The sequence below is a fragment of the Opisthocomus hoazin genome, chromosome 1 (genome assembly GCF_030867145.1).
Source record: "Opisthocomus hoazin isolate bOpiHoa1 chromosome 1, bOpiHoa1.hap1, whole genome shotgun sequence".
Classification (NCBI taxonomy): domain Eukaryota; kingdom Metazoa; phylum Chordata; class Aves; order Opisthocomiformes; family Opisthocomidae; genus Opisthocomus; species Opisthocomus hoazin.
This window is the reverse complement of record NC_134414.1, coordinates 128,333,433-128,359,406: the sequence shown is the minus strand read 5'-3', so window position 1 is coordinate 128,359,406 and position 25,974 is coordinate 128,333,433. Positions and strand designations below refer to the sequence as shown.

Sequence of the window (25,974 nt, the reverse complement as noted above, 5' to 3'; positions counted from 1 at the left end):
GTTATCTGATCATTTTTAAGGAGCAGTATATTTAAAGTGTGCAGGTTGTTTAGAAAGCAAATTTTTGATTTATAAACACATTGTAAGGATCAGAAAGCTATTTTATTCCTACTTTGGAGAACTTAAAACTGTTCGATACTAGATTGAAGCTAGTCACGTAGATTAGTTAAATACATGTTCACAGAGTGTATGGCTGCATACAATTCAAGTAAAAAAGAAGGCATTTCCACAGTGACCATACTAGATACTTATTCAAGAAACCCCATAATGCACAAGTTTTATACATTTTTTTCCTCCCTCAATGACTCCCTTATTGGCAGTAACACACCTTCAAAGTAGTCTAATACAATGCCTGCTCCCATTATTAAACGCGAAGCTTGCTTTCAGTTTTATCAGGCTTTTTGCCTTGCTGACACCTACTGACAAGACCAGCTCACGCAAGCTGAAAAGCCAAAGCTCTTTTAAGCCTTTATTCTTCCAAACCATATTCTATTTTCACAAGTGGTTTCTATCTCTATGTACTTTTTTTGTCTCACATGGCCTTTTTTAGGTTAAGATTCAAAAGAAATAATGCTTACATGCAATTTGGGATACACAAGGTGTCTCCTTCCTCCTTACCTCACTTTTACCTTATTTCAGTCAAATTTGCTACAGAAGTGATCAAAGATGCAAGCTACTACCTTATATAGATATACTGTATTGGCTGCTTCTCCAGACTATTTATAGCATATCAGCAAGACAGCATATAAGGTCAAAGAAAGAAGCTAAGAGTATGGTATAATACTAATAGAAACTAAGCATTGATAATTCTGTTTTTAGAGAACAACGCTCCCTGTTATACAAAGTTCGTGCTATTTCCTGACCGGGACCTTCAACATCCACAGCTTCAGTCCTCACTCCATTTAACATATTAACTTCTTGAATGACTTAAGTTAACCTCATTGACAAGCATATAGAAGAAATAAAAAATAATTATTTTTTTCCACTTAAAAACATGAAGTAGCATGTAACATTGCCCTTCTTACGTACCTAGCCCAGTAAAGAGCTTCCTCATTCTTTGAATACAAAGTATTTGCTTAGAGATTTTATGTGCCTTACCTCTGAAGAAGATCGACAGAGGATTTTTTCAACATTTCATGCTCTTCAGCAACTGTTTGTAATTTCCTGTTGTGTTGAAAGAGCTGTTCAATATCAGTCTGTGCTCTTTCAGATTCTACCTGTTGAGCTTTCAGCAAATCATTAAGTTCTTCATTTTTTCGTTCCGTATTCTTCAACATTGCAGCAAGAGTTCTCGCCTTGAGTGGAAAGACACCCGCCACCAAAAAAAACCCCCACAATTACAAGCAATTCTGTTTCACAAGTCACTTTGTAATAGCCCTATTTGAGGCCACAGATCTAACACTAAAATGTCATCAGCTGCATTAAGAAAAGGGTATCTCTTGCCTGATATTAACTACAAATTAATTTGTTCACTAAATTCCTTTAGCTTCCTTTACAGACAGCATGAGGGGAGAAGGAAGAAGAAAGTATAAGATGATAACATTCTAGTTATGCATTTAGTAATCTGCAGTCCAATCTTTATTATAATATTTAAAGAATAGAAATGGTTCTGAGTTTTCAATGCACACCTCAAATACAGGACCCACAGAAGCACGCTTTATTTGAAAGTTCATTTTTGACAAGTGATTAAAAGACATAAACAGGAAACATTTCTTCATATAGCAGCAAATTCTATATAGAATTGCAGTAAGTGGCTTTATAATTTCCAAGATCACTACCATTAAATTAACACTAATGGTTAACAAACGATAATCAGTACTGTAGGTTAGTTTTGTTGGCTTCCTATAAGGGAAAGGACATTAAAGAACACTGTTCCAAAGAACAATCCAGAGGAAACCAGGATGTTTATAATGAAAATAAAGACTGCCCTAACTTGCAAGCATAGCTTACACCTAAGCGGCATAGAGTTTCCACACATGCAATCACAGTTAAAACTTCCCAGCCCCATCCCAAGAGTCCCAGAAGGAAGCTCCTGTACTTACTTCGGACTCAGCCTGGGCTCTCTGGCATCGGTACTGAGCCATCAGCCTATCAGCCTGAGCCAGAGCTAGCGCCTTTGCTTCCAGAAGGTCTTGCAGCCTAGTTTCTTTAGACTGTACACAGAAAGAACGTTTTTCATTAATGTTTTCTGAATGTACAGACAGAAACATACACATACGCATTAGGTTGTACTCACTGCTAACGCCGACAGCTTCTGCTCATAGACATCCATTATGTCAGATATCCTCATATCAGCGATTGGCTCCTTCATCTGTGGAAACGTTTTCCAATTACTGCTACTGTAACTTTGTATTTACTTAGATAGGTAACGTGTGCCTAAAGAGCTCAGACATTTTGTGAACTCCACCAGTCCACTAGCTTTTTAAGCTCTTATTTTTATATTTGAGACTGTCTGCCCAAATGCATCCACCTGACTCTTGTAGAAAGTTAGTGAATAATTTAACTATTTGGGCTGAACAGGATTCATCTGCAGAAGACTATCAGTCCAGCACTATGAAACAGTAACATCATCACTCCAAAATGGTTCCCTTCGGTCTAATCTTTCCTGGAGAATTAGCAGTTGCTTCACAGGACACCTAAAGTAATTTGCCCTAATATTAACAGCACGAAATGCAAGTGGCTAAAAATCCTTGTTCATACTCGGTGGCCTTCTCAACATACAGATTATGAAAAAAGGCCCAGGAAAGTTGTTCTGCAAGGATACCATCCAGAACAGAACTTACTATATTGACCCGCTGAGTTGGTAGAGGAAATTTATTTACCATATATGACACAACAAGTCCTAAGTGTTTATTAAAATATATGCCCAAGTCAAGTGAGAATGCTACTTGGTGATTTCAGGATATTTTTTCTTAAGCAGTGCTACTGTAACATCAGTTTCGAGCTGCTGTTCATAGACACTGATGCATGACCAAGTGCAAGCTATCCCAGCTGTTCATATAATGAACACCTAATGAAAAGCTACCATCTCTGCACCATTCTGAATCATTATGTAAGATTATTTTTTTTTTGCACATTAACAGTAGCCCCCAAGTAGCTCGAGTTCTTAGCTCCTTTTGCCGGCCCTGAAGCAGGAAACAAGCAGGTTCTTTTCCTGCTTGCAAACTTGTCATCTCTACATCCTTTTAAATATTACTACTGTAAGAAAAGCTTCTGTAAGTTCCTTTCACTCTGTATAGTAGTATGATTAAAAGTGTTTTCTCAATTATGTTTTTACACACATTTGAGCTTCACACAACATACAGAACGCATACAGAGATGAAGTACTGGATATTTTAAGTGAATGTGTATATTGATTTTTAAAGGAAAGTTCTACTAATTAGAAGGTCTAAGAAAAGATTCACTCCGTTAGTCAACAACTTTCTCCCCTCAAAAATCAAAGCAGCTTTACAATCTGTCACATTACTCGAAGCTGCTGCACTAGTGCTGTTAGGCACCTGTGGCTGCTTTGACTTACATTAATCTATACACAGCAGTGCACCTACAGTCTGTCACACGCAGTCCTGAACAGGATGATTAATGGGAGCATCCAGTGGCAGAAAACAAAGTAAGCCAATGAAGACTCACTTGACCTTTTTCACTATTATTGTAGCAGCTGACCGGAACTGATAGCTTTCCAAGTTTCATTCTTACCAGTTACAACAAAGAGAGAAGGGTTGCAAAGCTAAGGCTGGAAGATAATGCCACTAATACAGATATCAAGCTGTTATCAGCACTTCCTGTTAATTTTCCCAATTTGTATACTGTTCTTTTAAGCCAAACAAAAATAGAAGCAATAATCCATCATTTCATCTAGAACAGCTACAAAACAAGTAACTTGCTTTGAACAGAAGAGGAAATATATCCAGTACCTGACAGTACAGCTTGCAAAGAACCACACTGTATGTGGTGCCTGTTTGAGTGTCTTATTCACAATGCACACTGCTGCAGAGGGAAGCAAAAACTTTCTTCTGAAGTAACAATAGTGCCTTTCCAAGAAAGCCACAAAAATTGAACTGCAAATGCTAAAGAGTCAGCTACATGCAAGAAAAGGCAAGTGTTCATATGTCTATTCAGGTATACAAGAGATGCACCATAATCTTATAACTATTTTATCACAGGCTATTTCTCAGGAAGCTGGGGAAGGAGGTTCCTTGTACGTGTCTCAGCAAGTCTAGGCAGCTGCGACTGTATCCGACACCCGTCTCCACATCTGACAGCTAGAAGAGCGTGTGCAACCCCACCAGAGAAAGGGTTCTCAATAAAAAGCCTAGCTTCTGATGTAGCTCAAAGAACCATCACTGAGTTCTGCTCAGGAGCTCAGTAAAAGGAGCACATTCTAAATAGGCAGGAATCTAGACTGAACTCCAGTGATACACGTGCCTTAGCCTGACACTTGCATTTTAAATTCTATCCCCCTGCAGTAAAAAAGTGTTAAATATTTAACAATGATATATAAATTCTACTAGCCTCTAGTCCAGAATGAAGTTTTTGTATCAGTTCCTGAATATTTGAAGTTGTGGATTCATCACTTGAAGGACAGGATGAAGAACATCTCACCGAAGTAACGCTGGTCACAGGTGACTGTATTTCTATTCTTTTTGATGCATGTTCCTTTTCTTGTTGTCTGTAAGCATTATTTGCTGCAATGCTTTCACCAAGCCTGTATAAACATAAAGGCTATTAATGAAACAGCTGCTACAAATATTGTTGCAAGGACTGAAGATGAGAACAATTTCATTACACAATTAACTTCTCTTTCACTGAAAACAGACTACTGGGAACAGTCACATTTTCATTACTACACGATGTTAAGCTGTAGTATCAGACACATGCCCAAACTGTCCAGAGATCCGGAAAGCAGAAAAAAAAAATGAAAGCCTGTCATGGCTAGCCTCCAGAAACAAATGCACTGTCTCACCAGAAAGGGCATGGTGTTCAGGTGTCTTGAACAATGCAGATATCTATCTCCTAGCTTGACAAACAGGTTATTTCACCTCATCATTCAACTTAACTAGGCCACTGTTTGTAAGTAGGAAGACAGAGAAGGTATTTAGTAAGAATTTTAATTTGGTATAAGATTGAATCACGAAAAGGCAGAATGCTACCAATAAACCTCAGTTTTTCCTTGCTGTGATGCTATTTTACAATACTGTATTGAGTACAGTGCCTTTCATTTTGTAAATTTTAACTCTCTAGGATCTGATGTTAACTGAATACCATCAGCATTTGAACTACTTCCTCTGCCCTCCAAGATCACAACTGTCTTTTAACTGCAGATAAAGAAGAAACAAGACAATTTTTCTAAGGTTTGTGTCTTGGATGATCTGAAATTAATCTGCCAAGAAACATGAACATCACTAAACCCATAAAAATGTCAAATTCTATCAGACTATCACAAAAATAAACTTACACTATGGCAGGAAAATCTGGTAAGGGTGCAGCCTCAAATAGTATTCTAAGTCCCACTTGGACTTGCTCTCTATGGTTTGATGTTAAAGCAAAAGTCAAAGGCGTAATCAGGCGTTGATCCTAAAAAAGAAACTACTGTGGTCAAAACAAGATATAACAGTCAACAACAACAAAACCACCTAGATATCACAATATCAAGGCCCATGAACAAAGAAATGTTTTATTCAAAACTTAAGCTACCTTCTTAAAGTTTGCCCTTCTCCATTGGCTTCAGGCTCAGAAACTTAGGAGAAGGGATTTTAAAAATAGTTTACAGTTCAGAGTATTTAGAAACCTGTTTTGCTATTAATGCAGATGCAACAGGTGAAGAGACTGCTTAATTCCTTCAAGTTTTCAACTGCTTGATTTCCATCATAAAGGGTCACAGTCTTAAGTTTTATAAGGATTTCCTGAGGACTGAGAAACTCTTATTACTGCTCATTAAATTTCACAATTGCCATTCTTGAAAGAAAACCCTCCAAAACAGCATGAAGTGTTTGACTGTCTGGATTACTCTTCCATCTACAAAGTAAGTTGTTAAGGTACCATCTGACCAACAGTTATGAGAAGCTGTTTTGACTATGCAAAGTCACAAATTAGATGTATACATTTAATACTAACCAACCCCACAAATAATTTAATTATATGGTTGTGATAACTTTTTTCTAGTTTGCTACCTTTAAATTGCAGTCCCAATGCATTCTTCAAAGGGTAATTCTTACCAGGCAGCTGAAGTATGATTTCACATGCATTACTGAAATAAATGATTGGAGTAAAAACAAACTGCTCTTATTTTACAAGAATTAACAATGAAATAACCTTTAAGAATTGTGCCCAGGGGACTATACTTTCCTAGAAGGTTTATCACTTTATAAATAAGCACGCAAAACATTCAGAACTAAAACTACTGTAGTGCTATGACACTTTCCTTCACAGAAAAGCTTCATAAGACATTTTACAATCATACCTGCAGAATTCTGTAGAAGCCGACTTCCATACCAGATACATCCTGCTTCAGTCTGCTCATGAGATCAAGTGTTTTCAAAATAGTATCAGCAGCAAGTTTGCTTTTAAACATACAAACAGAAAAGCAAAGTTCGGGGGGGGGGGCAGGGGGAAGGCAGAGCAAGATTTGTCAAATCAGCACTGATAAATAAATTCAGTCAATTTTAAAAAATGAATATATACCTTCAAAAAAAATTAAATATGTCTAGCAAGGCAACAATAGAAACACCAAGAGAGACCACCGAGCTCCTTGGACATGCTGGTAAGCTACTCCAGCATACCAAGGATGGCAAAAGTGAAGACCAAAAAACCACTTTCAAGTTGAAAGTGAGCAGGGTTTAATCATAGGTCAATTATATTTCACTGCTTTTCGGCCATATAACTCTTAAGTTATACAACATTCCATTAATGACACTGAGCTAAATGAATGTATATTCTATTTTTAGTGCAGTAACACCCCACCCCCACAACGTGTGGTATTTTTGAACTCTGGTTGCATAAAATCAAAACGAAAAATTAGGTGCCATGAGCAGCTCTGGTAAGCTTCAACTACTGCATGAGGTTTAAGGTCATTGTTCCACATAAGTGGATCTCCAGCTTATGGTGAAAACAATATCTGAATGTTTAAGCTAAGTCTTACTTATTGGCCTGACCAACAACATTACTGTCTATTGCCACAAAAATACTGTTTGATTTTAAAATAATATTCATTTACGTGCATTTAAATGGTATTTTCAACTACAACATACTTTTCATTGGCACAATATCACAAGTCTCATACAAGTCTTGCTAAATTAGATTTTATATAAATTTGTGTGCTCACCACAATTTCGAGTCCACTACTTTTGTCCCCAAACCAGTATCAATCCCACTGTAGGTAAACTGGTGTTCTATTAGAGATGTGCATTGGCTGGCAGTCAGTACCTTCGAAGCATGCATTTTCAGTATGTCATCTCTACAAAGCAGTAGGCCGAGTTAAGAACAAAACTTAATATATCTATGCTTAGGTATTGGCACCAAAAGGCAACATTTTCTAATAATAAAGGACACAAAAGTAAGCGTATTAAAGCACAAGAGCTACTAAAAATGCTTTTAAAACCCAGCTACATATACCATTTGTATCATGCTCAAATCATGAGCCAAGTAAGCTTCACTTTAAAATTAAAACACACACTTGGAAACGGATAGCTAAGGTAAACCACAATAAAATGAGTGGCATAAAGAAGGAAGATGAACAAAAGGCAGTGAACAATCATTCCCTAATACAAGAACTCGTTCTCTAGGAGTGAACGAGCAAAGAGATTTCTTCACAGAACTGAGCTTAGATGCAGGACTATATCCTGCAGTCACGCACTCCTTACTACATGACAATGTGGACATTAAGGACTCCAAGTGGAGTGTATCATTCCACATTATTTTTCCTCATTTCACTGATCTAAATTTGTATTATATTCAGCTGGGAGCTACATTTGACTCAGCTAGGTGAAAAAACTATACTGATCAAGAAGATGGCCACCCAAACTCCCCCTGCAATTTCAACAGAAAACACTCATCTTTATTTTTGACCTTGTGAAGTGCTTCTATACTGCTGAATAGCCACCACATTTTATCCTGCACCACTGTATTACACAGTAATTTCACAGCAATTAGAAAGCTACTTAAGGTCTTTCAAGACAACAGTCCTAAGTAAAATTATGGCAGTTATTGTCATTAAAAGCTATTAAAGTGACCCAAGATGGACGTTTCTCCTAATATCTTAGAGCAGCTCATGGTGGAGGAATAAGAAATTAACTGCCAATAGGCACAGAAAAAGGATATTTATCAGGACATTGATAGCCTTGACCATTCTTTCACACTTTTTCTTCACTAGTATCTCATCCACAATCTGTTCTGGCATCTGAAGATGATCAAGAAGAACAGGCAGCAAAAGATCCACAAAGTGTTCAGTTGCAGTACTGTTCCCAGTATTAATAACATCCTGCAATAAACGCATTTTATTTCATATTAATATTTAGAACTACAGAACAAGGAAGTCAAGCCTACTCTACCCCTTCCACCACCAGCCTGTCTTCTAGCTTTCCCATCCTCTTGCTATTTCAGGTTCAAGACTGCTGATCAGTATCGTACTGGAGGAGGAAGTTTAACAAAGAGCAAAGAAACAGCAGAAACTTCCTCACGTCTACAAGTCCTAGAAAGCAATTCTTCGATAGCTTTGTATCTACCTCACGAACTGCTGCACCTCCCACTTAACCTTCAGTGCAGACATATTTCTAAAATACAGCATGTCTTTAAAAGAAAAATTGTTCTACAAAGTATGGAATTCTAGAACAGGGAGAATTTTACTTCAGGTGTATTTTTACATGCTACTTTTCAAGTAAAGTTCTAACAGTTGTTAAAAAAAATCAATTAAAAATGCAGCTGCTAAGAAGCTCTTTAAACTCAATTATCAGTCTTGGTACCTCAAAAATCTCTTTGAATAGTTGCAATGCTAGAACTGAACAGTCTTCAGAGCCTTCCAATGGTTGGTTTGACAAGTGCACCAATGCAACAGACGGTTCAAAACTCTTTGAGCGAGTCATAAATCCGGTATTTCCAGACACTAGCAAGCCAGATGGTTCCAGTATTGCCTGCCGCAGGGTATGACGCAGTTCTATCACAGAACAGAAGGCAAGCAGCAGTTCTAAGATCTGTGTGAAGTGAATGAGAGTTCAAATGCTTTTAAATCAAGTACTTACACAGAAATTGCAACTCCCATAGCACAGGTCTAAAGAGATATGTAAGTTCTATGCAACTCCTTTTAGCATTTTAAAGTTTTCGAAGAATAGTTTTCTTTCCTTAAAGCCAAGTCAGCAGCAGGAACACAGTTTATTAGACTGGTGAAGGCTTGTGACAGTATTCAGTGTATTGCTTTCCCTTCTTTTTTAAAAAGCATGAATAATGGCTAGAGGTCTAATAAGCAGTAGAAGTGCACATACACTCAGAATTCAGAAAGCTGTGGAAGGGAAAATATTCTGAGACACAAATGGATGCACATGTGCATACTCAAGAGGTGAAGACGAAAGCTCCTTGCTGGCAAGCTCCTTTGTCAATATCTCTTTCTAAATAAAACCAGTAAACAACAACAAAAATCAAATACACAGAAACATTAGCATTTATCATTTACTATTATCTGAAATACATTCATTAAAAAAAAATTAAGACTCATTTCACAGATGTATTTAGCCCAAATATTTTCATGACATTTCATATTTTAGCATTTAGCAAAAGATAGACAATGTTTCATTTACATAAGGTGGCACTGAGACAAAGTCGAATGCAACAGTTAACTGCTTAACCAAATGTGGCACCAATTTGTTCAACTAATATGAAAGAATTTATTCCTGTCTTTGAAATGATCATCATGGTTCCCCAATCATCAGTTCAAAGTCTGAGTAGTGCCAATTCAAGTTGTAGCAAATGAAGTGGAATACACGCTGCATTTCTGGTAGATCCCAAAATTTCTTATTTGCCAAAGCACAAAAGGTGTTTATGTTGGCTATTTGCCTGAAAGCAAACACACATAATCTGGCAAAAAAAACACAACCATTACAAATTCAACCTGACAGCCTTTTGAACAATGACAAAAATACCATAGGTCACTTAAGAGTCCTGAAGTCAATGTATTTCATTATCAACCTGCGTGCACAAGTAACCTACTTATGACTACAGAAGTAGAACTAGATTAGGAGTTGCACCCTCTTAGGCTTAAACTGAAAAAGTATAAATACCTTAGATGATGAAACAGGATCCCTTCCATGAAGAAGATTTAGTACTTGACCAAGGCACGAGGTAAAGTGCTCGTACCTACAGCACACAGAGGAGAGAGGAAGGAAAAAAAAAAATTTCACCACACTCAGACATTTATACAGTGGTGAATGCAAATGTGCTATTCTCCTCCTTACGTCCAAACACTTCAAGTACAGTGATAGTTTTGATAATGTAATTTCTATGTAACATAGACTAAGTTTTAAAAATATCCTAAGAATGAAAGCAAATTCCTTAAAGTAAGCCAAGATTTTCTAGCTATTTGTACTGCTAGATTTAGACTGAAATTTAGCAGCTAAATTCTGTCAGCTGAATTTGCAGAACCACCAGTCAAGCCCTCCACAGAATTACTCTGTAATGCCCTCCAGAAAAATTATTACAACTTCAACCATACTATTTCACTTCAAGATAATATAGACCTGTAAAAGGCAAGATAGCTATTAATCAAGTTGTCTGACCACCCATATTGTCCAAAGAATTACTGAACAGAACTATGAAATATTCTTTAAGTGATGATGAATAAACAGAATTTGATTCACTCTATGTGAAACTAGTAACACAAGAATCCTCACTTCTGGTACAATAGTTACAATCAAATAGTAACATTCAAAAAGCACCTAGGAAATTTTCCAATGTTTGGTTCAGAATACAAAGAGCATACAGCAAAGGAACTGAACAAGAGCTTAGGAAAAATATCCTGCATTTTTAGGAAGTGAAGCCATACCTGGTAAGATAATCTGCAACTCTGGGGTTCTTCAGAAGATCCACGAGTAGATCAACAGAGTATTTTCTTGTTAGAGTACCATCTCCATTTACAACAATATTGAATATTAGCTGAAATGTCTGATGGATATTTTGAGCATGAAAGAGCTGAAAGGAAGAAGAAAGTTATGTATGGCACATACTTATTTTGCTGTGTCTCTTGCTCATTAAAACTAGCTGGAATTTGAAATTTATTTGACCAGTGTGACTATTAGTTTTATCTACAACTTAGGAATACGACAGACTTCAAAGTATGACTTACTTTTTCTCCTACTTCTTCATTTAAAGTAAGGCTTGATAATACTGAAAGCGCAAACACAACCATAGTCAAACTACTATGGGCCAGGAAACTTATCAAGGTACGATAGAAACTCTTCACATTATTCTAAAGCAAAAAGGAGAAACATAGACATTATAAGTTTGATTCTGTTCTATAAAAACACCAAATTTACAGATTGTATATATTTATAAAAAAGCCATATAAATCATGAGAAATAATACAAAAAATATATTGGAATGATAACAGTTCTCTAGGAAATCTATTTTATTTTAGTGTTCTGCTGCACAATATTGGTGTTGATGTCAATGACTAAATTCTGTTGAATTTGTATAAGGAAAAATAAATAAATAAATAAAACAAGGAACAAAATCTATCATTATCTTAAAGAAAGATGAGAAAGTCATTTTGCTAAAATCTCTAACAGAAAACAACCACTGAAAATTGACCCCCACCCCTTCTCCACTCGGTCATCAGATCTGACACTAGTTCCACCTCCCCCTCGCCCCTCTCCCTTACAAGGTAACCAGTACAACGTTCACTGCCATGCAGATGAATTTGTATTTCTGAAGTAAAAAATATGGTATGTTTGCACTGATTTATGAAGAGACAGGAACTGAGTAGCTCAGATACAGGTATGTATTTGAAGACTCAAGGGGCCCTGACCTGACATCAAGAATAGTGGTATTTTATCGATTTCCTTTAAAAGGCAAATTTCTTTCTTGGCCAAAATTAATGTAGCTTAAAAAATTACAGCTACAGTCTTTATGTTAACAACATTTACTTTTTCCTAATGAAGAATGCTCAAATTTTAAATTTCACATTTCATTTGCAGAGAACAGTTGCAGAAACTAAACATATAACACAAGCTACTGCAACAACACAATAATGTAGTGAATGAAAAAGTACTCAGGTTCCTGTTCTACTGGTTATTTGCCCCAACATGAGAGAAACAACCCCCAACTCTGCAGAACAAGCAGGCCAGGGCTATCATTGCTGCAAAAAAAAGCAGTTAATCAATACTAAGGTAATTCCCCAGAGTCAAGTAACTCTCTTTTGCCCTCAAGCCAGAAGGATGATGCCACTAAAACAAAACTCTTACCAAAGACTTTATCCGAGTTTGAATAGATAAGTTGTGACGACAGAGATTTGCCAGGAGTCCTAAACATGGTATCGTTAACTCGTCTTCAGTGGACTGACTTCAAAGGAAAGTCCAGAAGTTTAAACAAAGATATGTTTATAAAAGCATCTAGAATTTAATTAGAAGAAACTAAAGGGTGGAAAACGGTGGGGTAGGACTGTAGTGAGGGTCATGTTTGTTTTTAATTAGACATTATTCTGCCAAGCAAAGCAGAATTCAGATTGCAGTCTCCCCAGCATGGGCAGTTTTTCATGGAGTAGAAATGCAACAGGATCAGAGATCAGTGCTACCAAAGGTCATTCACTGCAGGTGCTTTTGACAGTCATCAGACCTCTTGCAGGGACCCTCACACAAAGTTTGTGTTCTAACAATTCCACTCCTCATGACAGGCAGCAATTTTCTCCTGGCTTTTCTCTTTGCCAACATCCTGCTCCTGCGGGTGTGGGGGTGGGCTAAGAGGCCGATTAATATTCAATCACTACATTAAATGATCTGTAACAACACGGCTTTCCAAGAAAAGTCTCTGTTAACTTCAGAGCAAAAATGCCACAGCTCACTGGGGAGACCAGGGCAGTGCAATACGCCAACAGCCTTCAGAAAGTTCAGAAACTTGGCTAGTCATTTCCCATGTGAAAAGACAAGATAGCACACACTTACACACGATGCGTCAGAAATGAAATTAATTCATCGATGCTGGCACCAGCGCAAAAGACTGGAACATTGTAGGTTAGCCTCTGCAGGAACTGAATACTCTGAGGAAATAAAAAACTATTCACATGTGGCTTTGCTACAGCATCTCGCTGAAGGATGTCACCAGTCACAAAAGCTCAAACTGAAAGGACAGGTAACCAGACACCACAACTGAATGAGTTTTCAGACTCTGCAATGTCAACAGAACAATCATACCAGCTGCTGCAAGCACACCGAGTAATGCCCTACCACACTGACATATTTATTAACAGCCCAAGCAGATTAATCAGGTTTTCTTTTGACAGAGGAGTTACCTTTTGAGCCCACCCAATTCTGCCCCTTGCCTCACCAGCCAGTTCTCCATCCTGTCAGTGAGACAGGGGCTTTGTCCTGCTGGAAGATCTAGAAGTCTCACCAAAACCCCAAAAGCACTTTCAACCTCTTGTGAAAAGTATGTTTACAGGAAAACTGCTCTGCTGTACACACTGCCAACACATTAACGGTAGTCAAGTCCTTCATCCAGCATTCTTTCGGCACATAACTGAGTGAATGGGAAGCCCATGTATTCAAACATGACAAAAACCACAGCACAGCATAGCCACTGAAACAAAAATCTCACCATGTAAATTGTAAATATCTAATAGAAGACCGTAAAGGTCTCAGAATTGGATCTCTTTGGTGACTACAAAATCTCTCCCACTGACCAGCAAGTCACTTGGGTCCCAAGTCCTTCTCCCAAGCAACCAGCAATATAGGATGAGTGGCAATGGCCTCAAGTTGTGTCAGGGGAGACTCAGATTGGATATGAGGAAAAATTTCTTTACTGAAAGAGTGGTCAGGCATTGGAACAGGCTGCCCAGGGAGGTGGTGGAGTCCCCATCCCTGGAGGTGTTCAAAAAAACATGTAGATGTGGCACTTCGGGACATGGTTTAGGAGGCATGGTGGTGTTGGGGTGACGGTTGGCCTTGATGATTTTAGAGGTTTATTCCAACCTTAACGATTCTGTGATTCCGTAAGTCTTCTGGTACTCCCACTGCTTTAAAAAATATGAAGCCATGAGAAGAGTGTTCTTTACCGGATGCTTGACTCATTTTGCAAAGATCAAGGGCAACAGAACTTCTGGCAAATTCGTTTTCTGCTCTACCTCCCCAGAAGAGAGATGTGACCACAGGCAGCCAGCAAGTACTTGCCGAAAGCTAAGAACCACGTCTGAGAAAACCTGTGCGTATTTTAAGAAAACAAAGAAAACTTTACTGTTAAACGCACACAAAGGACAGGTTAAAACTACTGAAGTCAGACTGGGAGATGTCACATGTTCACTTAAAAAAAATATAATAGAATCATAGAATGCTTTGGGTTGGAAGAGACCTTTAGAGGTCATCTAGCCCAAGCCCCCTGTAGTGAGCAGCAACATCTTCAACTAGACGAGGTTGCTCAGAGCCCCATCCAACCTGGCCTTGAATGTTTCCAGGGATGGGGCCTCCACTGCCTCTCTGGGCAACCCGTTTCAGTGTTTCACCACCCTCATCGTAAAAAATTCCTTCCTGATATCGATACAGTCTAAATCTACCCTCCCTTAGTTTCAAGCCATCGTTCCTTGTCCTGACAATGGACAGGCAGACAGCAAAGCAAGCTTCCGTCAGCATAGCCCCCTTGCATTCAGCGGCAGACAGCGCTGACCAGAGGGAAGGAGGCAAAGGTCACACATGCCCTGCAAACCTTCCATGAGAACTGGCTGCCACAGCTTCCCTTTCTCTCCTCCACAATTACCTCTCAAAGTATTGATCATACATATCAATCTCCAGGTCTTTGTTATGAACAGGAGCAGAAATAACCAAGTGCCTCAACTGGAAAATAACCTTCCAAGCTCTCTCATGCACTCATTTCTTGAAATAATTTCAATACCAGGGTTTTTTTTTTGTGTTTGCTTAATGGTTTCGTTTTTTTTGTGGCTTTTGGGTTTGTTTATTTTTGAATTAGAGCAGGTGAGAAGCACAAGGAATATTAAAGACAAAATACAAGGAACCCTATGCAGTGTTAAAATCCTGTCACAATAGCCTCACACAGCAAACAAAATACACAGCTGCAATCAACTTTCCTCAACACATTATTTCACATAGCGCTTTTAAAGAGTCATCATATGCATACAGTATAATGACTACTATGTAACAGTAGCCAAATATGATTAAGCATTACTTTCTGTTACCTGTAATAAGACTGGGTCGTTAAGATTAGCAGAACTTCGATGAACCACTCCTGCCAGCACGCTGGTCAGATTGTAGGTATCCTGAAGAGCTTCTCTAGTCTCATTGTCTAAAGCTAGAATTTAAGAATTGTTGATAAAAACACCTATCTAATAGCAGAAGCAACTGCTGCATGAGCTACCAAGCTCAGCAGAAGCCAAGGTCTTTGACCAGTCTTTCGTCTATGTTTCACAAATAACAACCAATAAATCACAGCTCTTATGCGCTTGCATCTCTGCCTTGCTTCTGAACTTACAGCTAACTGAAACACTAATACTCTCCCTTGAGTCGCGCGGACACCGAAGGAACAGCCTGCCTCCTACCTACAAAGCCTTAGTTCTGTTTGAGAGCAGGAAACCTGCACTTAGAAAGCTTTAAAGCTTAAAATCAGTGATCTGTTTCTTGCTTCACACTACGGCGGGCAAACACACTAAAACTGGTACCTTGATAGGGTTATGTAGCAACAGTTAAATAACTGAAGCCACTTCTGCTTAGGTAGTCCTGGAAAAGATGCAGCAAACCAGGATAACAGGTAAAGCAACAGACAAAGGTCAGTTGGACGAGGTCTAATCTTAAAATTTTCCAGAAACAACAGGTTGGAAAGGATAGTTAAGAACCCCAGCAACAAATATAATTCTACACAACTGTTTCAAAAAACTAAAAGGAAGCTCAAAGAGGCTAAAACCTCCAAGAATCAGAGAGGATAAACAAGGGGTCATCATAAAGGACTCAATTCCTGAATAACTACTCACGCACAATGAGAAACTACGCAGTGAAGAGGTAATTCTTCCCTGGGTACGTACACTACAGCGAGCACAAAGCTCCCTAGACAATGAAGTCCCACTTCTGAGAAATGGGGAATGCGGTGGGAAGAGGCGAATGCATCTCAAGAAACAAGTCAGAGGCAGTAGAACCCATTCTGTAATTGCAAAACTTGATGCACGCAGGCCCAGGCCGTTGGGGGAGCCCAGGCTGCTGCCCAGCAAACACTCCAATGGGAGAGGTAAACTGAAGCAATGACAGCTGCTGAAGTAATAGGGCTCCTCCCCATCTTTGCACCCCCTTGGCAGGTTTCTTCACCTCACTGAAAAGGGTACTACCTACAAAGTCTTAGTTCTGTTTGAGAGCATGAAACCTGCACACGCCACAGAATCAGCACCTGTCTTGTCTTCCCTTTCCCACACCCAAGATAAAAAGTTCAGATGCAAACCTTACCTAGCTGTGAGAGCAAAGTAACCACAGACGAGGTCACAGATGGGTTTACATTAGCGTCCTCAAGGAGTTCTACTAGGCAGCTGAGACACTCGCTTGGTAGAATCTGGTTTGAAGCAAATAATCGCGTAAGCTTCAGTCCAGAGATGACCTGGAGATGAAGGGAGAGAAACAACCTCAATTACTCAACTGCAACAAAGTATTTAACACAGATGTCAAAGCACAGAGTAGTATTAAACAGATTTCTCCCTATTTGACAAACCAAGAATCTCAGTGCAACTCCTAACGGGACATTTGTATTCACACTTCCAGGGAAGAAAAAAAAAAGGGTTTGGAAAAAATCTGAGATTTGTTGCTGTGGATGTGTTCTCTTTACTCTTGGAAAGCACCAAGTTTGCTTTGTGATCCTTTATAAACACATTGAGGCTTCTTTTGTTTGCCTGCTGACAGCATTCATAGCAACAGGCTTCTCCAGGCTGAACAGCCCCAACTCTCTCAGCCTTTCCTCACACGAGGGCTGCTCCAGCCCTCTGCCATCCTTCTTCCTATATCATTCATCATACTTTCTTCAGTCCCAAACTACCGTTGCGGGTCCGAATTGAGGGGATAGGGAAAAAAAAGTTCCTCGTCAGGCACACTCTATGCTTAGCCTATGTGTATCGAAACGCACTGCCCGCATCTGCAAGCGTACACAGACACCACAAAACGGCAGTAACGAAGGGCACACCAATAGCCGGGGACAGTGCCACAACCTGAGGCGGTTCTTCCGTCCGACGGCCTCCCCCGGCCGCCCGCTCCCCCGCCAATCGCTCACCGGGGCACTCTCCCCGGCCCCGCCCGCTGAGCCGCGGCGGAGGCCGCGGGCCCGGCCAAGGCCCCGGCGGCTCCAGAGCCCGCGCTGCGGCCGCACAGGGCAGCGGCGGAGCGGAGCCAGGCGGGGCCGGACCCCGAGACAGCCACCCCAAGCCCGGGGGGACACCACCGACACCCCTCCTTCCTTCCGGTCCGCGCCGCCCCGCTTCCGCCGCGGCCCGGGGACCCAGGCCCGGCGCCGCTCTCACCTCCAGGCCGCGCTGCAGGAGCGCCGCGTTGCACGGGGTCTTGGCGGCCCGGTACTGCGCGGCTGCCAGCAGCAGGGACTTCATGCAGCCCAGCGCGTCCATGGCGCCCCAGCCGCCCCCTCAGACGCGCCAACCACAAAGCCCGCTCGTCATTCCCGCCGCCGCCGCCGCCGCCGCCACCTTGCTGACAGCCGCCGCTGAGGGGGAGCGGCCGCCGACCCCGCGGGGCACGACGGGAGACCCCGCCCCCGCCGTCTCGGCTGAGGAGGGAAGGGGCGGGGCGGGCTTGGGGCGGCGGCGCGTCTGGCTGGGGCTGTGGACGCCTGAGGGAGAAGCGGGGAGACCCGGGACGTGCGGCCGCTGGGGCGGGTCCGTCCTGCTCCGGGGCTGACGTGCCGCCGAGGGCTGCGGAAAGTCGGGGAAGGAGGCTCTTCCCCGGCGGAGGCGGCGGCGGCTGGAGCGTGCTGAGCCTTGCGGCCCCCCGGCCTCTGGAAGGCAGCGTGGGGCCTGGAGCTGCCGCCGGCTCCCACAGCCCTCCTTGTCCTCGCTGCCGCCTCTGGGCCACCCGAGTCGGGTCGGCCTTTGCCAGGGCTTTGGGGCGGGCTTGAGGCCGGGCAGCAGCCGGGCGGCCCGGCCCTCCTGTCCTGCCTGAGGTTCCCTGGCCCCTCCCGCGGGCAGGGGGGCAAAGAGCCAGGGCAAGAAGCCTCCCGGCACGGGCGGCAGGGAAGGCGAAGCTGCCCGGGCGCTGCCAGCCCAGGCGGGGCCGAGGCGAGAGAGCAGAGGCCAGAGGAAGGGGCGCGGGGCTCCCTCGGCCTCGGCCGCCTGCCCGCCCCGGGGCAAAAAGCGGCGGCGCGGCTCGAACATGCGGCCCAGCGCACTCCCGCCACGCCCACCTGGCCACTGTGCCACCGAGTCCGCACCCGCGGGGGAGGTGCACGGCCACGCCTACAGCCCTCCCACCGCCCCGCCCCGCTCCCAGCCCGCCCCGCGCGCCCCCGTCCAACCACGCACCCAGGCCGCCACCGACACCCCGACGCCGCACCCCGCTCCCGCCCCGCTCCTCCCACGCACGCCCAGCCCCCTCGCCCTCACAGCCCGCCCCACGCTCTCCGCCCGCGCCGCCGCTCCTCCCGCCCGCACACCGCCTCCCGCTCCACGCACGGCCCCGGCCCTGCCTCCCCGCCGCAAAACCTCTCCTCTGCTGCGCCCGGGCCCTGCTCGCCGCCTCCTGCCCTCCCGGCGCCGCCGCCGCCGTTCCACAGCCGGCCCCTGCGCGCCCGCAGAGAGGCCGGGGCGCGACAGCGGCTCTGGCTTCGTGCGCACCGGGGGGCCCTGCCGAGCGGGGGGGCTGCGGGGCACCCCGAACGCGCTTCCACCTGCTGGGCCAGCGCTCGGGCCCAGCACCACCGCACCCCTCGCCGCTCAGCCCAACGCCCAGACAGCCGCTGCCGCCCAGCAGCTCCTGGCCTCTGGCGGCATCTCCCCTCAGCTTCTTTCCGCAGCGAAACGTCCCTGGCGCCGCTCGTGCTCCAGCCCCTTCCCTGCGGGGCCAGGCCACGGGGAGCTTTCACCGAGGGGCTGCAGGGGCTGGGCTGCTCTCGGTCGGCCAGGGGTGGCCTCTGCCCCTCCGGCTGGGGGCTGTCCTGCTCCTCCTGCCGTGGCCTGGGCTCCTTCAGCTGTGCTTGCTCGACCAGGACTGCACGGGAGCCAATGGGAAATAACTAACTAGCTAACTAACCAGCTAACTAACTTGGTAACTCACTTCTCTAGGAAAGCTCCCACTCACTCTGCTCCTCCACCTGCAGCTACAGCCAGGCAGGGCCACCACGGCCCGTCGCCCTTCAGTCTCCTTCCTAGCACTGCAGGGAAGGAAGGAAGGAAGGAAGGAAGGAGAGGACCCGGCTCCTGTTCTACTGGTTATTTGCCCCAGCACGGGAGAAACAACCCCCAACTCTGCAGAACAAGGAGGCCAGGGCTATCACTGCTGCCAAAAAAACGTGTCGAACCAGTACTAAGGTAATTCCCCAGAGTCAAGTAACTCTCTTTTGCCCTCAAGCCACAAGATGATGCCACAAAAACAAAACTCTTACCAAAGACTTTATCTGAGTTTGAAGTTGTGTCAGGGGAGGTTTAGATTGGATATGAGGAAAAATTTATTTACTGAAAGAGCGGTCAGGCGTTGGAACAGGCTGTCCAGGGAGGTGGTGGAGTCCCCATCCCTGGAGGCGTTCAAAAAACGTGTAGATGTGGCACCTTGGGATATGGTTTAGCAGGCATGGCGGTGTTGGTTATGCAGTAGGACTGCATGATCTTAGGGGTCTTTTCCAACCTATGATTCTGTAAGTCTTCTGGTATACTATGTATACTATGTAACAGTAGCCCAATATGATTAAGCATTACTTCCTGTTACCTGTAATAAGACTGGGTCACTAAGATTAGCAGAACTTCGATGAACCACTCCTGCCAGCACGCTGGTCAGATTGTAGGTATCCTGAAGAGCTTCTCTAGTCTCATTGTCTAAAGCTAGAATTTAAGAATTGTTGATAAAAACACCTATCTAATAGCAGAAGCAACTGCTGCATGAGCTACCAAGCTCAGCAGAAGCCAAGGTCTTTGACCAGTCTTTCGTCTATGTTTCACAAATAACAACCAATAAATCACAGCTCCTATGCGCTTGCATCTCTGCCTTGCTTCTGAACTTACAGCTAACTGAAACACTAATACTCTCCCTTGAGTCGCGCGGACACCGAAGGAACAGCCTGCCTCCTACCTACAAAGCCTTAGTTCTGTTTGAGAGCAGGAAACCTGCACTTAGAAAGCTTTAAAGCTTAAAATCAGTGATCTGTTTCTTGCTTCACACTACGGCGGGCAAACACACTAAAACTGGTACCTTGATAGGGTTATGTAGCAACAGTTAAATAACTGAAGCCACTTCTGCTTAGGTAGTCCTGGAAAAGATGCAGCAGACCAGGATAACAGGTAAAGCAACAGACAAAGGTCAGTTGGACGAGGTCTAATCTTAAAATTTTCCAGAAACAACAGGTTGGAAAGGATAGTTAAGAACCCCAGCAACAAATATAATTCTACACAACTGTTTCAAAAAACTAAAAGGAAGCTCAAAGAGGCTAAAACCTCCAAGAATCAGAGAGGATAAACAAGGGGTCATCATAAAGGACTCAATTCCTGAATAACTACTCACGCACAATGAGAAACTACGCAGTGAAGAGGTTAATTCTTCCCTGGGTACGTACACTACAGCGAGCACAAAGCTCCCTAGACAATGAAGTCCCACTTCTGAGAAATGGGGAATGCGGTGGGAAGAGGCGAATGCATCTCAAGAAACAAGTCAGAGGCAGTAGAACCCATTCTGTAATTGCGAAACTTGATGCACGCAGGCCCAGGCCGTTGGGGGAGCCCAGGCTGCTGCCCAGCAAACACTCCAATGGGAGAGGTAAACTGAAGCAATGACAGCTGCTGAAGTAATAGGGCTCCTCCCCATCTTTGCACCCCCTTGGCAGGTTTCTTCACCTCACTGAAAAGGGTACTACCTACAAAGTCTTAGTTCTGTTTGAGAGCATGAAACCTGCACACGCCACAGAATCACCACCTGTCTTGTCTTCCCTTTCCCACACCCAAGATAAAAAGTTCAGATGCAAACCTTACCTAGCTGTGAGAGCAAAGTAACCACAGACGAGGTCACAGATGGGTTTACATTAGCGTCCTCAAGGAGTTCTACTAGGCAGCTGAGACATTCGCTTGGTAGAATCTGGTCTGAAGCAAATAATCGCGTAAGCTTCAGTCCAGAGATGACCTGGAGATGAAGGGAGAGAAACAACCTCAATTACTCAACTGCAACAAAGTATTTAACACAGATGTCAAAGCACAGAGTAGTATTAAACAGATTTCTCCCTATTTGACAAACCAAGAATCTCAGTGCAACTCCTAACGGGACATTTGTATTCACACTTCCAGGGAAGAAAAAAAAAAAGGGTTTGGAAAAAATCTGAGATTTGTTGCTGTGGATGTGTTCTCTTTACTCTTGGAAAGCACCAAGTTTGCTTTGTGATCCTTTATAAACACATTGAGGCTTCTTTTGTTTGCCTGCTGACAGCATTCATAGCAACAGGCTTCTCCAGGCTGAACAGCCCCAACTCTCTCAGCCTTTCCTCACACGAGGGCTGCTCCAGCCCTCTGCCATCCTTCTTCCTATATCATTCATCATACTTTCTTCAGTCCCAAACTACCGTTGCGGGTCCGAATTGAGGGGATAGGGAAAAAAAAGTTCCTCGTTCCTATGCTTAGCCTATGTGTATCGAAACGCACTGCCCGCATCTGCAAGCGTACACAGACACCACAAAACGGCGGTAACGAAGGGCACACCAATAGCCGGGGACAGTGCCACAACCTGAGGCGGTTCTTCCGTCCGACGGCCTCCCCCGGCCGCCCGCTCCCCCGCCAATCGCTCACCGGGGCACTCTCCCCGGCCCCGCCCGCTGAGCCGCGGCGGAGGCCGCGGGCCCGGCCAAGGCCCCGGCGGCTCCAGAGCCCGCGCTGCGGCCGCACAGGGCGGCGGCAGAGCGGAGCCAGGCGGGGCCGGACCCCGAGACAGCCACCCCAAGCCCGGGGGGACACCACCGACACCCCTCCTTCCTTCGGGTCCGCGCCGCCCCGCTTCCGCCGCGGCCCGGGGACCCAGGCCCGGCCCCGCTCTCACCTCCAGGCCGCGCTGCAGGAGCGCCGCGTTGCACGGGGTCTTGGCGGCCCGGTACTGCGCGGCTGCCAGCAGCAGGGACTTCATGCAGCCCAGCGCGTCCATGGCGCCCCAGCCGCCCCCTCAGACGCGCCAACCACAAAGCCCGCTCGTCATTCCCGCCGCCGCCGCCGCCTTGCTGACAGCCGCCGCTGAGGGGGAGCGGCCGCCGACCCCGCGGGGCACGACGGGAGACCCCGCCCCCGCCGTCTCGGCTGAGGAGGAAAGGGGCGGGGCGGGCTTGGGGCGGCGGCGCGTCTGGCTGGGGCTGTGGACGCCTGAGGGAGAAGCGGGGAGACCCGGGACGTGCGGCCGCTGGGGCGGGTCCGTCCTGCTCCGGGGCTGACGTGCCGCCGAGGGCTGCGGAAAGTCGGGGAAGGAGGCTCTTCCCCGGCGGAGGCGGCGGCGGCTGGAGCGTGCTGAGCCTTGCGGCCCCCCGGCCTCTGGAAGGCAGCGTGGGGCCTGGAGCTGCCGCCGGCTCCCACAGCCCTCCTTGTCCTCGCTGCCGCCTCTGGGCCACCCGAGTCGGGTCGGCCTTTGCCAGGGCTTTGGGGCGGGCTTGAGGCCGGGCAGCAGCCGGGCGGCCCGGCCCTCCTGTCCTGCCTGAGGTTCCCTGGCCCCTCCCGCGGGCAGGGGGGCAAAGAGCCAGGGCAAGAAGCCTCCCGGCACGGGCGGCAGGGAAGGCGAAGCTGCCCGGGCGCTGCCAGCCCAGGCGGGGCCGAGGCGAGAGAGCAGAGGCCAGAGGAAGGGGCGCGGGGCTCCCTCGGCCTCGGCCGCCTGCCCGCCCCGGGGCAAAAAGCGGCGGCGCGGCTCGAACATGCGGCCCAGCGCACTCCCGCCACGCCCACCTGGCCACTGTGCCACCGAGTCCGCACCCGCGGGGGAGGTGCACGGCCACGCCTACAGCCCTCCCACCGCCCCGCCCCGCTCCCAGCCCGCCCCGCGCGCCCCCGTCCAACCACGCACCCAGGCCGCCACCGACACCCCGACGCCGCACCCCGCTCCCGCCCCGCTCCTCCCACGCACGCCCAGCCCCCTCGCCCTCACAGCCCGCCCCACGCTCTCCGCCCGCGCCGCCGCTCCTCCCGCCCGCACACCGCCTCCCGCTCCACGCACGGCCCCGGCCCTGCCTCCCCGCCGCAAAACCTCTCCTCTGCTGCGCCCGGGCCCTGCTCGCCGCCTCCTGCCCTCCCGGCGCCGCCGCCGCCGTTCCACAGCCGGCCCCTGCGCGCCCGCAGAGAGGCCGGGGCGCGACAGCGGCTCTGGCTTCGTGCGCACCGGGGGGCCCTGCCGAGCGGGGGGGCTGCGGGGCACCCCGAACGCGCTTCCACCTGCTGGGCCAGCGCTCGGGCCCAGCACCACCGCACCCCTCGCCGCTCAGCCCAACGCCCAGACAGCCGCTGCCGCCCAGCAGCTCCTGGCCTCTGGCGGCATCTCCCCTCAGCTTCTTTCCGCAGCGAAACGTCCCTGGCGCCGCTCGTGCTCCAGCCCCTTCCCTGCGGGGCCAGGCCACGGGGAGCTTTCACCGAGGGGCTGCAGGGGCTGGGCTGCTCTCGGTCGGCCAGGGGTGGCCTCTGCCCCTCCGGCTGGGGGCTGTCCTGCTCCTCCTGCCGTGGCCTGGGCTCCTTCAGCTGTGCTTGCTCGACCAGGACTGCACGGGAGCCAATGGGAAATAACTAACTAGCTAACTAACCAGCTAACTAACTTGGTAACTCACTTCTCTAGGAAAGCTCCCACTCACTCTGCTCCTCCACCTGCAGCTACAGCCAGGCAGGGCCACCACGGCCCGTCGCCCTTCAGTCTCCTTCCTAGCACTGCAGGGAAGGAAGGAAGGAAGGAAGGAAGGAAGGAAGGAAGGAAGGAAGGAGAGGACCCGGCTCCTGTTCTACTGGTTATTTGCCCCAGCACGGGAGAAACAACCCCCAACTCTGCAGAACAAGGAGGCCAGGGCTATCACTGCTGCCAAAAAAACGTGTCGAACCAGTACTAAGGTAATTCCCCAGAGTCAAGTAACTCTCTTTTGCCCTCAAGCCACAAGATGATGCCACAAAAACAAAACTCTTACCAAAGACTTTATCTGAGTTTGAAGTTGTGTCAGGGGAGGTTTAGATTGGATATGAGGAAAAATTTATTTACTGAAAGAGCGGTCAGGCGTTGGAACAGGCTGTCCAGGGAGGTGGTGGAGTCCCCATCCCTGGAGGCGTTCAAAAAACGTGTAGATGTGGCACCTTGGGATATGGTTTAGCAGGCATGGCGGTGTTGGTTATGCAGTAGGACTGCATGATCTTAGGGGTCTTTTCCAACCTATGATTCTGTAAGTCTTCTGGTATACTATGTATACTATGTAACAGTAGCCCAATATGATTAAGCATTACTTCCTGTTACCTGTAATAAGACTGGGTCACTAAGATTAGCAGAACTTCGATGAACCACTCCTGCCAGCACGCTGGTCAGATTGTAGGTATCCTGAAGAGCTTCTCTAGTCTCATTGTCTAAAGCTAGAATTTAAGAATTGTTGATAAAAACACCTATCTAATAGCAGAAGCAACTGCTGCATGAGCTACCAAGCTCAGCAGAAGCCAAGGTCTTTGACCAGTCTTTCGTCTATGTTTCACAAATAACAACCAATAAATCACAGCTCCTATGCGCTTGCATCTCTGCCTTGCTTCTGAACTTACAGCTAACTGAAACACTAATACTCTCCCTTGAGTCGCGCGGACACCGAAGGAACAGCCTGCCTCCTACCTACAAAGCCTTAGTTCTGTTTGAGAGCAGGAAACCTGCACTTAGAAAGCTTTAAAGCTTAAAATCAGTGATCTGTTTCTTGCTTCACACTACGGCGGGCAAACACACTAAAACTGGTACCTTGATAGGGTTATGTAGCAACAGTTAAATAACTGAAGCCACTTCTGCTTAGGTAGTCCTGGAAAAGATGCAGCAAACCAGGATAACAGGTAAAGCAACAGACAAAGGTCAGTTGGACGAGGTCTAATCTTAAAATTTTCCAGAAACAACAGGTTGGAAAGGATAGTTAAGAACCCCAGCAACAAATATAATTCTACACAACTGTTTCAAAAAACTAAAAGGAAGCTCAAAGAGGCTAAAACCTCCAAGAATCAGAGAGGATAAACAAGGGGTCATCATAAAGGACTCAATTCCTGAATAACTACTCACGCACAATGAGAAACTACGCAGTGAAGAGGTAATTCTTCCCTGGGTACGTACACTACAGCGAGCACAAAGCTCCCTAGACAATGAAGTCCCACTTCTGAGAAATGGGGAATGCGGTGGGAAGAGGCGAATGCATCTCAAGAAACAAGTCAGAGGCAGTAGAACCCATTCTGTAATTGCGAAACTTGATGCACGCAGGCCCAGGCCGTTGGGGGAGCCCAGGCTGCTGCCCAGCAAACACTCCAATGGGAGAGGTAAACTGAAGCAATGACAGCTGCTGAAGTAATAGGGCTCCTCCCCATCTTTGCACCCCCTTGGCAGGTTTCTTCACCTCACTGAAAAGGGTACTACCTACAAAGTCTTAGTT

The 25,974-nt window shown here is 46.1% G+C and overlaps 1 protein-coding gene across 1 annotated transcript in view; it reads right to left on the bottom strand.

Annotated features, from left to right (window-relative positions):
- The window catches only part of CIP2A (cellular inhibitor of PP2A), a 213,055-nt gene that overhangs the window by 5,894 nt on the left and 181,187 nt on the right, over positions 1 to 25,974 (bottom strand). The window contains exons 2-16 of the mRNA XM_075414005.1: positions 15,377 to 15,489; positions 13,137 to 13,231; positions 12,441 to 12,537; positions 11,324 to 11,446; positions 11,024 to 11,169; positions 10,263 to 10,338; positions 8,955 to 9,182; positions 8,314 to 8,473; positions 7,319 to 7,460; positions 6,458 to 6,557; positions 5,453 to 5,571; positions 4,510 to 4,702; positions 2,237 to 2,311; positions 2,043 to 2,153; positions 1,099 to 1,295 (exon numbers count right to left, since the gene is read on the bottom strand). Coding sequence (XP_075270120.1) covers positions 1,099 to 1,295; positions 2,043 to 2,153; positions 2,237 to 2,311; positions 4,510 to 4,702; positions 5,453 to 5,571; positions 6,458 to 6,557; positions 7,319 to 7,460; positions 8,314 to 8,473; positions 8,955 to 9,182; positions 10,263 to 10,338; positions 11,024 to 11,169; positions 11,324 to 11,446; positions 12,441 to 12,537; positions 13,137 to 13,231; positions 15,377 to 15,489 — 1,975 coding nt within the window. The remainder of the gene's footprint in view (positions 1 to 1,098; positions 1,296 to 2,042; positions 2,154 to 2,236; positions 2,312 to 4,509; positions 4,703 to 5,452; positions 5,572 to 6,457; positions 6,558 to 7,318; positions 7,461 to 8,313; positions 8,474 to 8,954; positions 9,183 to 10,262; positions 10,339 to 11,023; positions 11,170 to 11,323; positions 11,447 to 12,440; positions 12,538 to 13,136; positions 13,232 to 15,376; positions 15,490 to 25,974) is intronic.